General features: G+C 40.3%; 1 protein-coding gene across 1 annotated transcript in view; it reads left to right on the plus strand.

Moving 5' to 3' along the window:
* gfra4a (GDNF family receptor alpha 4a) overlaps positions 1 to 13,850 on the plus strand; it is a 254,160-nt gene that overhangs the window by 220,177 nt on the left and 20,133 nt on the right. Inside the window, exons 5-6 of the mRNA XM_012872143.3 lie at positions 474 to 583; positions 3,632 to 3,766. Of these exons, the coding sequence (XP_012727597.2) occupies positions 474 to 583; positions 3,632 to 3,766 (245 nt within the window). The remainder of the gene's footprint in view (positions 1 to 473; positions 584 to 3,631; positions 3,767 to 13,850) is intronic.

Raw genomic sequence — 13,850 nt, forward strand, 5'->3', positions numbered from 1 at the left:
TGGTGTGGGTCGCTGGCTGAAAAGGTAAGGAGGGCAAGGCAAAGTGACCATGGGAGGAAGTATTTATAAGCAACATTTATATCTGTCTAATATCCCAGCAGCGGCTGGCGGGAGGCGTGATGCCTGCCAGATAGCGGCAATCATATTTAGAGAGTGGAGCCAAGGCCTGTCGTTGCCTCTCGTTGTCTCTTTAGTCTGGCAGCAGACTCCAGAAGATAACAGGTTGGGGAGAGCGACTAAATCAGAAACGGGGGATAAATGTCACCAAAGGTGACTGGATTATGGGTTGGAAGGGCTATAGAGTGGGACGGCTTAAAGAGAAGAGGGAGTTGACGTAGAAGTATGGGTATTTTGATGAGCATTGTGGGTTTCAGATCTACATCCTCTTGTTAGGAGAGACACCACTGAGCGACAGAATGCTTGCAGCAGCCAAGCACCAGTAAATGATCGATGGCATGTTATTGCTCCCACAGGTCTCGCTGGGCACAGTTCCAGTACGACTGTGAAGCGTCTGAGCACAGCGCCAGTGGCTGCAAGAGGGAGAACCATGGATCATGTCTTCTTGCATACACCGGCTTGATAGGTAAGGACTTAGTCTTTCTGTCCTACACCTAGCTCACTAACTCCACTCTGTGATAGATCTGGATAAAAAAAAGGCTTTTTTTCACCAAAAAAGACTCTCTGAACACAGCTCAAAAGAATAAATCAAGGTTTGTGATGAGAAGCGTGCCTCAGTGATCGATGGTGTGCTGATTAATGTGCCCAGCCACTGCTATTATAAGTAATGCAATTACAACTACTGACTGCTGTTTTAAGAGAATTATCCCCAACATGATGATGAGTTGGAGCGCACAAAGGCTTAGAACGTTTCTATTGTACTTTGAATAAAAGTTCAACAAACGATCAGACAATGCACAGAAGGTTGTTAAAAACCACTCACTTTAAAAAAAAAGTCATTACAGGACAGTAATACAATGCCTAACTACTTTAGTTTTTGGCAGCAGAAGGTTACACGAGACAGGGTTTTGATGTTGTGATTGAATAATAAAGACATGATAAATAAATGTGCAACTTTGATGGAAAAGCAGGAAATTGATGGAGAAGATAAATCAAAATATGTATTTCTTTTTAAATCAATGTAGCATAATGTGCAGAGCATATTTGGGGAAAACAAAAAAAAACATCAACCATAAAGGTACCTGCTTGCATTCACAGTAAAAGCCTAACTTTTAGGCTGCTCAATGACACACACATTAAACTATTGTGTCTATGACGTATATGATGTTTCAGTAGCTTTCAAAGATAAATGGCTTTAAGTAATTAACACTCTGGCTTTGCCATTTATGCCTGCAAAATATACATAAATGTTATCCAAATGACACAGCTATGACCTGATGAAAATGTCTTCTCATGATACACTATGCATCCACTCTCTCTGTGCTAATGAAGACTGAACACTCATTCACATTCGCATCCTGACTGCTTGAAGCAGCAAACTAAACAAGGGGCTTGGTTTTGCCTTCTGAGTAATTCCTCTGGTAACTATTTGACCCCTAGACAAACTGTGATATGAACCAATCACAGACTGTATATAGAGAATTGAACTTTACGTAATCATCAAGTTGAAAAAAGACTGTAAGATGACAGTAAAAAGAATTATACCCTTTAGTGATCATGTAATTTAAATCCAGCCAACACGTGTATGTGGGTCTGGGGTCACAATGGACTTCTTGTAATAGAACCAAGCTGGTTTACCTAAACAGAACCCAAATAGGGAACCCCGCCGGGTGGGTACCCTATGTATCCCTTATAGGGCCCATTTTTTACCACATATTCTACACATTAGAGCCCCACAGAGGCTGATTACCCCCTAAACAGAACATCATTTGGGGCCCACCTACAGTTTAATCCAAGTCCACAACACTGCAGCTGAATTCCTGTTTATAATGTTGGCTTAACTTTATTTGTTTTTTTTTTTGTATTTTTAAAATTCTGCTTTCTACAACAGCAGTCAAGTTTAATGTTGAATTTACAAGCATATGCAGAAGTAAACTTTATTATGTCATTTAATGTTTAAATAATTGCTGATCTAGCAGCATAGATTACAAAATGAAAGTGTAAACACAACTCTGTCAATATAACTTTCAAACTCATGTATGCACACAAATGGTGCATTTGTAACACATGTTCTGTGTGAATTCGATTCCTACCTGGGGTTCCTGGCAAGCAGGGGAACCTAAGTTCACTGGCCCTGGGGCCCTTAAAGTTAAACCCATGACATCCCTGTCAGATTTAAAGTAATATTTTCGTTTTACCAACATGTTTCTTTTGACTGGATGTAAATGTAATTTTTTTCACTGTACCAGCTAGAGTCTACACTTTAATTTGATACAGAATCCATGGAGGGAGCTCAGGGTTTGGGGATGGCAGGAAAGCCTCCTCAACCTCAAAGACTTGAAGTTCATCGCAAAAGATGACTGGTCAGAAATAGCAGTGTAAACAAACAAAAATCTGATCAGTGATCACAAGAAGATTTTGACATTTGTAATGCCAATAGCATCACAACATTGATCACTTAGAAGGGTGTAAATAATTTTCAACATGCTCATTTTTGTTAAAATGTGCATTTAGAAAAGTGCATAAAAACTTGGATTTATTGTTTTTTTTATTTCAAAAGTGTTTGTTTTATTTATTTTTAGAGAAAAAGTGGCTTCATTAGAATCAAAATTATTTTAAATCTGCCAAGGGTATGAAGAAATTTGGGCCAGAGCTCTCCATAGGGTCTGCCTGCCGACCGAGGCGAGTTTCCTGACCACATGAGTATGTGCAAAGTCCATGCAGAAAGACCCAGGGCAATGATAGGATTTGAACCGAGAACCTTCTTGCTGCATGGCAACAGTACTACCCACTGCTCACTGAGCAGCCCAGCTCTAAATATTGAGACCAAGAATTAAAACTTATGGAATGAATTTACATATGTGTGCCTGACTTGATGCACCAGTTGTAATTTTTTATAAGGTCCTATTTTATACTACATGTGCAGAAGATGTTAAGAACCAATTGCTAGAACATTCTCCTTGCCTCTTCTTCATATCCAACGTTCATGTGAATGACTCTTATCTCGTTTCGCTCTGCTTTCATCTTTCCCGCTTTTTAAATTCCTCTCACTGTCCTTCTAAATGAGTACATTTACATGCAGACAAACATCTCCCTCCAAACCTGATTAGGCCAGTGCTGTGATGATAGAAATTGCTGTTTAAATGCCTTTATTTGATTATTATAATCAGCGACAAGTCTTAATCGTGCTTAGTATAACACGATTAAATCAACCAGAGTTCTGCCCAGATTGACGTTTAATTCTTGCGTCATCATTTTTTGGGCATTGCACAAAAGCGCCCATCCTGTTTCATTTTCACACGTAGATCACTGCTCTGTAAGGAGCACAGCAGTTTACTCAGAGAGCCTCAATAACGTTTCTCTTTAAAGAAATTAACATTAAGAACATTGTGAGATTGCATCCCGTTGGTCCGATTCAGGCACTGCGTGGTAATACAAGAATCGGATTCACTCAAGTCTACCTGTAACAATCCAGATCTGCCTTATTTTCCCTTCTCTTCTTCTTCCTCTGCAGGAAGCACAATAACTCCCAACTACCTTGACAACTCCACCTCCAACGTGGGACCCTGGTGCTCCTGTGCAGCAAGCGGCAATCACAGGGAACAATGCAACGACTTCTTGGCTTTTTTCCATGACAACGTTTGTCTGAGTGAGTAGCAGGGAGAACCTGTGCCAAACAATAACCGCCTCAGTGAGGAACCAGAACAACTGCGACAATAAACAGACCCTGTAGGTCTGTCTAAAATGAAGAGTGATCGCTTGTATAGAACAGTGTTCTACTATGGCAAACATGAGTTAGCCTTATCTATGGTTCCCTGTGTTTATTTATTTATTTATTTATTTTGCACAAATTATCATGTTATAACCACAAACTTCAATGATTTTATTAGGATTTTCTCAGATAGAAGAACTTTAAATTGTGCATAGCTGGGAAGTGGAAGAAAAAATAAATATTGTTCATTCCAACAAAATCTGATATGTATGACTTGTGTTTACATTCACCTGTCTTTACTGTGATAACCCTAAATAAAACCCAGGACACAAATTGCCTATTGCCAACAGCTCAGGGGAGAGAATTTGTTTACAGAACATTATTTATACGCTTTGCAAAGCAGGCATATGGAAGAGTGAGAATTGAAGCTAAAAGATGGAAGCCAAAAAGCTGTTCAGTACTAAAAGAAAACCTGTTAAAGCCTGCGACAGCAAAAGGTACCATGGAACGGTTGAGATCAACACATGTTTACATGTTAGAATGACTCCGTCAAAGGTGTAGGCCCAAATCTAATTCAAATTCTGTGGTGATCATTGAAGAGTGTTGTTCAAAAACATTCTCCTTTCAATCTGGCTGCGCCTGAGGTATTTTCCAAAGGCCGATGGTGTTGCTCTGTACCATACAATACCAGTAAAACACATTGCAGTCTGTATTTGTAATGTAAAATGACCAGAAATTCCTGGAGATTGAGGTTTTTTCTATTGTCCAAGGCTTTAGAACTCTGTATCTACATTCACCAGTCTTAATGAAACCGCTCCACTTAGTCAGACTCCTCTCGTGCAGCTTAAATATGCTATGAAGGCAGCTCTCCAAAAAAGAAGAACATGCAGCCAGACAACCATGTGAAAGGAAGAGTAACCTGTCACCTCAGACGAGATTTGTTTGTCTGTTCTTAGTACAGCTCTAACACTTGTGGATGCTTTCAGTCTGCAATGGAATTAGCATTGGAGATCTAATCAGTTTTCTGCAACTCCATTAACTCGAGGCACCGTGTGTTCCGACACCGTCCCGAGTATCTGTTCAGTGGCGTCAACTCCGTTTAGTTCAGTTTGCTTTTATTTTGCTGAATCAAAACAAAGGTCATCACAGGGCGTTTTGCCGAAAAAATGAATAAGTTCAGTCTGATCGCATAAAAATGTATTCAAAACATAATTCAGTTCAACTGAATTGACTGAATAGGGGTGAGAAGTGAGAGAAGGACCACAAGATAAACTTAAATACACTAAGACAGGAATATCTGGTTTACTGTGAAGGGGGGGGAGGGAATGAAGATCCACAGATAATTACAGCAATAACATATTGATCCACAAAGTGTATAGATGGCGGAAATGATGACAGAGGTGATGGGTTAATTACGAAATGTCCGACAGCAGCGTAGGTTGTAAAAAGACAGTTATTTTTCAGTCAGGCTCGCTCTAATGGGTAGCTTTCATGACCACAGCAAGTTAGGGAACAAACCTGAACATTTTAGCAAAATCTCTGTGTTCTTGTCATGATGACAAGAACACAGAGAACTGGCTGTGAAATGTATGATGGAACCCTAAGACTATACTGGGAAATATAATCATAGAATGATGTCAGGTGAGCTAATGAGGAAGACGGGGCAGGAGGGAAATGGATGTGAAGAAAGGACACCCCTGTTCAAGGTCTTCACTTTTTGTCAGAACTAATACTGAGAATTTTGCCGTATACGGATGAGGATAAAATGATTGGGAAGAATACTATAATTTTTTAGGGACATTACCCATAGCAAGATACATCTATGTGATCTAAAGGTGGATCAAATTGTGGCTGGAGGGCTTTAAACAAGTATTTATTCAAAATATTGGTGTTATGTTACAAACTCTGAATTCAGAGGTAATTTGCTTCTTTCCTTCATACAAAACTGTGTAATTTTGAAGTGGAAACAAAAGGATGCATGGTTTTCTATTTCTCTCCACTGACTGAGGACTTAATTGAGTTCTCTATGTTGGTGCAGGGACGCACGTAAAACAGGAAGGACTCTTGAGGAATGGACTTGGCCAGTGGTCCATGAAATGATGAATCATGTCCAGGAGAGGGAAAGCCAAGAGCCTAAAAAATAACTTAAAAAACTTGATTTATTATATTATAACTAAATCAGATTATAAATAAAGTTTTATATTATATTTAACTGTTTTTGAATTAACTGAAAATATTTCAAAGCAAGAACCAAAAGCAACTTAGTTCAAGCAACCTGAGATAACTAAGCCTAACCACACCCCTCTTTAAAAAAAGGACTGGGAAGACAGTTACCTCCCTTAAAGACATGGGCGCCCCAACTCAGTCCTAAAGTGCCGGTGCTCGGAAACGTTTCGAGATGTTGCCCTGATTCAGCACATCTGAATCAAATGAATGGCTTGCAGCTGTTCTCAGCAGAGCGTGATGTCATGCTGAGGAAGTAATTCGGCTATTTGAAACAGTTGTGCTGGAGCGAGGAAACATTTAAAACTTGCAGGATACTCGCCTTATGGGCATGAAGCTAGACACCCCTTGCTTTAAGTAAACCTGAGCAATAAAAAAAAAAATCCTCCCATTAACAGGAGTTCAGGTTTCAGACCAGTCGGTACCGCCAGAATCATGCAGCCCACACGCAACCGAAAGGCAAAACAACAGCTCCTCGCCCAGCTTTACGGCTTGTACCGCTTACCAGCTGAAGCCACAGGAGGCCTGAGAAACACACGACACGAAAGATGTCCTCACCCAAATCACAGACATACATGCCTGCATGTAAAGCAAATTAAAAAATTTGCTTTGAGCAAACCTAAATTTGTAGAACCATCTTTTAGTGCAGGTATAGCTGCAAGTCCTCTACAAATCTAGAGACTGGAGGTTTTTTTTCCCCTTCTTATTTGCAGAACAACTCAAGCTCAGTTAGGCAACATATGAATACGCTTTGACCATGTAGTTCAGTCTTTTTAGTTTGGGTTCTTGTTCTAGACAGTGAAACCCTGCCCAGTTCTCAAGTTTGTTGCAGGCTCTAACAGAATTTCTTCCAGAATTGTTCTCTCTGTTGCTCCAGTCATCTCCCCGTCAACTCTGGTCAGACTTTCTGCCCCCCACCAACCCCGCAGCATGATGCTGCTGCCGTTGTGTGTCGTCATGCTCTCGTTGCCTTCTCCCATATAATCCAGATAAAATACATTAACGTTTGCAGGTGCAAAGTGACAAGCTGATAAAACGTTTAAGAGGTCTGAATATCTTTCAAAGGCACTGCAGAGGGCTGATCATAAAGACGAGACTCCGACTATCAAGTTGCTTAAATCTTGTGTTTAATGAGAATTTTCAAATGTATCCTCTTGATTAAGCAGCAACCGTTACAAGAAATAAAGTTTATGAGAAATCAGAATGTTGCTTAAAGGAACGTGGATGCGACAAAAATGTATTATCTGTTTTGAAAAACCCTATAGATGCCCACTTGTGCTGCATATGTCTGCAGATATGTTGGTTACCTTTTACTTAAAACCCCTTTTCTAAACGAAACCCTTATATTTAGTTTCACAAAGAACTGCGTTATTAAAAACGTTTTGCTTTTATTTATTTATTCAGGTAGACTGTGTCATTATAGTGGAGGCATTTTCAGGATTACGTTGTTATCGCAGACAAACTACAGCTCACGTCTCGAAGGCAATATCTACCGATTCTCTGCAGCCTTTGACTTTGTGTCGCAGCTTTTATTCATAAGCCAGAGGCAACAAGAGTGCTTTAGTGTTGGGGGATCATCCCTCCGAATGAATGATGCACTAGTGACAGAAGAATGACACTGGTGACTAAGTAGTACAAATTGTGGCTGCTGGTTTCCCATGCAGTGAAGTTTGTTTTGGGTTATTATTTCGTCTAACAATAGAGGACAAGTTCTTACAAGGCTGTCGCTGTGAGTAACAGCATTAGTGATGATCCAGTGACTCCAGAGACGGTGCAAACTGTAACAGACATCATGTGGTGACAAAATGCAATCCGCAGCTTATGTCTGTATAAAGCTGCCATTATTTAGGTCCATCTAGGGTAAAACCGCTCTTCAGATGTTACCTAACTAGACTGTGATTTCATAAGACACCGCAGCATCAAAAATATACCAATAGTGTCAAAGACTGGTGGTCCTTTTTTTTTCCCCATAGAGACGTAATGTTTCAAATGAATACTGACTCCTCGCACCAGCATAGACGGTTATAAAATGGTGCTGAAGTCAAAAATCATTTATGCGCTGAGTTAAGGTTATCCAAGGCTTTAAAAAGAACGCCGTGTTTGGTCTTTGAAAGTAAACTCTTTAAAAGCATGCTTACTGCCGCGTGCAAATGCCCATATCTGTAACACTTAGGGAAGTAACAAATGTTCATTATAGTAAAGGGTTTTGTTTTCTGTTAAATGCATTAAGGCAAAGCTCTGTTTGTGGTTTGCCATTAGGCCACTTATTTCACCAGCATTTTCCCTCTCAATCTTCAGGCTACTTCCTCTTCTTATTGCTGCTCCCTAACAGGGCTGTCAGGGCTAACCCTTCACCCTGCTTTCAACTCACCTCATGCTGACCAACCCTCTGCAAATCCATCAGGGAAACTTCTCTAAAGTTTTCGCTTTGCTTTGTAGTCAGCTCATCAGACCCACAGTCTGATGTGCTATTTTCAGCTGACTACAGTTCTATTGACAAGATATACACCAGTTTGAACAACTTTATATAAAACACGTAAACCATCTCTGCGATAGACTGGCCATCTGTCCAGGACGTACCCCGCCTCACCAGCAGGCACCAGAACCCCTTGCGACCCCACAAGGGATAGATGTGTTAGAAAATGGATGTATAGATGTAAATCATCATATTCCTCCAATGTTCCAAATTTTGAACTGTTGAAATAATTAAACTGTTTTGTTTTTTTACTGTGAGACCGGTCAAGTATACAAGAGTCTGGCTAAAGGGGACACGTACAGAGAGTATACAATTTGAGAAACATGATTTCAAATTTTATGTAATGAAGGCTTTAATTGCAGAATTTTCTGGACTTCCTGGTAGTAAAATAAATAAATAAAAAGATTTAATTGACCAACCTTGGAGGAAGAAATGGATGGATGTAAATCATCACATTCCTCCAGTGTTCCAAATTTTGAACTGAAATAATTAAAATGTTGTTTTTACTGTAAGACCGGTCAAGTATACAAGAGTCTGGCTAAAAGCAAGTTCCATAAGTTGGAAGTAGGACCCCACTTTGGGTTCTTAACTTGGGTTCTGTGAGTAGCTTCTTTTATGAAGGCAGGTAGTTATGCACGCATCAGCAGATGAACAGTCAGCAGATAAACAGCACAGGGCTGAAATGACATGCAGCGTGTGAATCGACTGTAGACTGCCAACATGCTCTTCATGATATTTTACCGCGTTTCAGCCCTCCTTGGATATTCGTTGTATCAAGTTGGGACAGCAAAAAGACTGTTATATATAGACAATCCTGAATGATTCAGAGTTACAGCTGCTGTAATGTGACAATCAATATAATTAAAAAAGATTATTTTGATACATGCCATTTTAATCACCAAATAACAAAATGCATACTTGCAGAAAGTTGAACTATGAGTTCCCCTTCCATGGGGCTCTGCAGTGAGCAAAGCTTCACAGATTATTCCGACAGTTTTCACAAACTTGATGGATGTCTTGGGTTGGACAACACGTGTGCATCAGGACTCTTTCTGGCTGCTCTTGAATGCTATTTACTGTAAGCTCCTTAGCTCCGCAGAGACTCAAGAAAAAAAGACGGGAAAAAAAATCTAACCGGCCTCATTTTCCTGTGTTATACGAAAATAAAAAGCCCTTCTCCATCCGAGTAAATGGTGGAAGCGAAGCGGCATATACAAGATAATAAGGATGAACAAGTTTCTAATGGGAATGGTGATTTATAAAGCGGTGATGCATGTCGAGCTCTCATCTCAAACGGAAGTCTCTGTAGTCATCCTGCAGACAGAGCTCTCTGCTATTTGGGGGGAGAAAAATTAGGATTTGGCAAAATATTGAATTCAGAGCAATAACTGAGAACATACAGTTGAGATCACAAGTTTACATACTCTACCAGTATTTCTGCTCTTTAGGACATTTTGCTGAATATGTGAATAATACAAAAAAAAAACAATCTTTCCCCCATGGTCAGTTTTGTAAAACTAAGCCTTACCTTTGTGTAAATTCTTGGGCTGAGGTCAGGAGACTGGGCTTCACCAGAACCTTCCTTTTTTTCTTCTTTTTTTTTTCGCTGTAGCTATGGACAGATTGAGATTGGGTTTCAGATCACTATTTCCTTATATAGGAAATTTTTGACCAATCTGTATAATCTGACCCAATCTGTATAATATGATTGAACTTGACTTTGTAAAGTGCCTTGAGATGACATGTTTCATGATTTGGCGCTATATAAATAAAATTGAATTGAATTGAATTGAATTGAATTGAATTATTTTTTGGTACATCCAAGTGAGACTCACGCAGAATCTCCAGACTGATGAGTGCCGTTTTATTTCATCAATTTTACCCGACTTCTCTGTACTGCTGCTACTCAAACATCATCAAAGCATCAGCATCCACCTTTCTGTTCCATCCTAGGCCTTGTCTTATCCTCCATAAAGAGACCATTTAAAGTTACATTTTCAATTAACAATCAATCAAATGATGTTATTTATGTAGCGCAATTCACAAAAAATATATAATTTTAAGGCATTTTACTAAGCAAGGCGAACCGGTTTGCATACAGAAACATGTACTTAATTCAGTCGAATCAGAGATTTAAAGTCAATTATCAATTTGATCCCAGTTATAAAATAATACAGTCAAGTCCAGTGCGTTAGGTAAAAGGTTATTAATCTAAGGTAATCCAGCCAATTTCATAAAATCACTGTTCTTTCAGCAATCCTTCCACTTGGTGACAAAGAACAGTTAATTGCATTGAGTCATTATCTTTTCAGCGGTATATAATAGTTATTAGCCAGTAGGTAAGTGGCGACCGTGGAAAGGAAAACACCCGTTTACCAGCAGGAAACCTCCAGCAGAACCTGGCTCAGCGGGAGCGGCCATCAGCTGCAACCAAATGGGGGTTTAAGAGGGCAAAGCGGACACTGAAAATAGAAAACAGAAGCCCTGATCTAGGAGTACTTTGCTTTTCAAGAAAACATAACGAGTTGATATCAGCTCTAGCTCTTACAGTAATTTCATAGTTGACAACCACAGCTAAATATATAAGCTCTGGGCCAGAATGAAATTTGTGAGATAAAAATACCACAGTGGAGGGACTATGTCTCCCGGCTGGCCTGGGAACACCTTGGGATTCCCCCGGAGGAGCTGGCCCAAGTGGCCGGGGAGAGGGACGTCTGGACCTCCCTACTGAAGCTGCTACCCCCGCGACCCGACCCTGGATAAGCGGAAGAAGACGGACGGACGGACGGAAAAATACCACAGTACATATAGTTAGTGGCAGGAGTAGCCCTTTGTCTCGTAGAGACACTGGGTTAGCCACAGAAAGGTCAAGTCAGGTGTAACGTTTATAGAGGGAGAACCTGATGTTATTGGCAGCAATAGCTCAGCCTTTGCCCACCTCCGGGAGGGTGTCACAGCTAAGCAGAAAGCTGCATCTGATGTAATTTAATAAAGAGAAAAAAAAGTAGAACATAAAGTTAGTAGCAGCAATACTTGCAGATATCGCATACGTGCGAGAGCAGTAGGAGAATGTAGCAGACTGAGGGAAGAGGTCATCATGTCCTCCAGCAGCCTAAGCCTATAGCAGCATAACTACAGAGATAGCTCAGGGTAACATGAGCCACTCTAACTAGAAGCTTCATCAAAAAGGAAAGTTTTAAGGCCTAAAGTAGACAGGGTATCTGTCTTACAGATAAAAACTGGGAGTTGGTTCCACAGGAGAGGAGCCTGATAGCTAAAGGATCTGCCTCCCATTCTACTTTTAGAGACTCTAGGAACCACCAGCAGACCTGCAGTCTGAGAGTGAAGTGCTCTGTTAGGAACATACGGGGTAATCAGAGCTCTGATATATGATGGAGCTTGATTATTAAAGGCTTTATATGTGAGAAGGAGACTAATAAATTATATTCAGGATTTAACAGGGAACCCATACAGAGAATATACAATTTGAGAAACATGATTTCAAATTTTATGTGATGAAGGCTTTAAACATAATTTTCTAAGTCTTCCTCGTAGTAAAATAAAAAAAAAAAAAAACAATTTGATTGACCAACCTTGAAGGAAGAAATTGCATAGCCTGTTTTTTTTCTGCATTTTGGTCTCATCCTTACAAATAATTATCTTCCGGCTGTTTCAAGGCTTTTTTTCCTGTCTTGATAAGCCTGGTTTATTGTACTGACCGCACCATGCGCCACATTTTTATTTAACTGCCTGCTCATTGTGCATCTTGAAACAGCCCACATCGCTTTTATTTCCAGATTATATATTTTTGCATCTAGAAAAAAAATTTCCTGGTAGTTACAGAGAAAATTCTGTTTCGTGTCTAATCACATCAGTGATTGGCACGTTCAATCCTTGGATATCTTCTCAGTACTTTAAAGTTCATCTCTGTTCTCATGCCGTTCTTTTGATTCTTTTTGCCTTTAAGGTTGCTGGAGGAATCCAGCAACACTAGTGAGGAGCTCTGTGAAGATGCCAGAGACCCACTGACCTTTTATACATGCACACTAATTACAGGCAAACAGATCACAGCGAAGGACGGTTCCCTTTACTGGCCATTTAAAGCCTTCTGAGTCAACCTGAGTGCATGTTATTGGACCATAACGTCCAGATTATGTAAATGTTTGATCAGTGTAATTCAGGTAGTTTCTGTTGCCATGTTATGATTTTAAAATAGCAAACAATTTATTGATAATAAATGGCTTTACCTAACCACTTGACATTATTAAAAGAAAGCTTCTATAATCTCCAGCAGTCATTAAAAAAGTCAAATCCATACCAGCTGAAAGTCTCTGGCTTCCTTGTGTTCTTTTTTTTTACAGTACCTTATTTGATGCACGGACCCCTCGCAGTTCCGTTTACGGCTGAATCTTGACTGAATATAGCTTTGTTTTTCAAGCACCTTCCCTCGTGCATGGGCCAGCTTGCTGAGACAGGACTTCAGATGGCCTTTGATGACTTTGTAATTGAGCGTAATTTGGTTTCCTGCCTCCGAACTAATGAGGCGAAAAGAAAGAACAGCAGCAGGGTAGAATACAGTTGTTTCCAGACAGAGGGGAGGAAAACTGCTGAGAAAAATGTCGCGCTCCGGAGTGAGTGCACTCAGGTCTTAAAAAGCATCTGTCACCCTGCTTTACCTCCTCATCACAGCGATAACAGCCAAATCAACATGCAGAACAATGACTCTGGACTTCTTCATTTTCTGAGAACTGAGTGTGTCAGGGCCAAAAAAAAAAAAAAAAAGAGAGACGAGGACAGATGGAGGTGAAGCTAATTTATTCCTGCAATTATTTGAAATTTTCTCTGCAAGTCAAATTGGAGAGTGTGATAGGAAAAAGTGAGAGCACCCAGGGATTCATCAGGTTAGGGACAGGATGGTATGCACGGGATGTGCTCTGCTGCCGCTGGCTAAACTGTGAAGTCAGTGTATGAAAAAAAAAAAACCCTTGGGGAAAAAACTTTAAAGTCAAAGAGATATGAGTGGAGGTGCTTAACAGCAGTGTCCATTGATTTACAAAGGAGCTGTCACAACAGCTTACCACTGAAGATATCAATTGGCACTTCGTCTCAGCATGCTAGCGGGTGGTGAACAGCTGGAGTTGTACCTCTCATCCTTGTGCCTGCCAGGAGATTGCTGCGTGCTACTGAAGGGTAACTGCACACTTATAGCGCTCCAGCGTACTTTCCCACCTGTCCCACCAACACTGTTGACCCACAACACCATTAGTATGCTGATACACAGATGTGTCTGCAAGATACCTACACATGTAACACCATCACTTA

Source organism: Fundulus heteroclitus, chromosome 19 (assembly GCF_011125445.2).
Source record: "Fundulus heteroclitus isolate FHET01 chromosome 19, MU-UCD_Fhet_4.1, whole genome shotgun sequence".
Lineage (NCBI taxonomy): Eukaryota > Metazoa > Chordata > Actinopteri > Cyprinodontiformes > Fundulidae > Fundulus > Fundulus heteroclitus.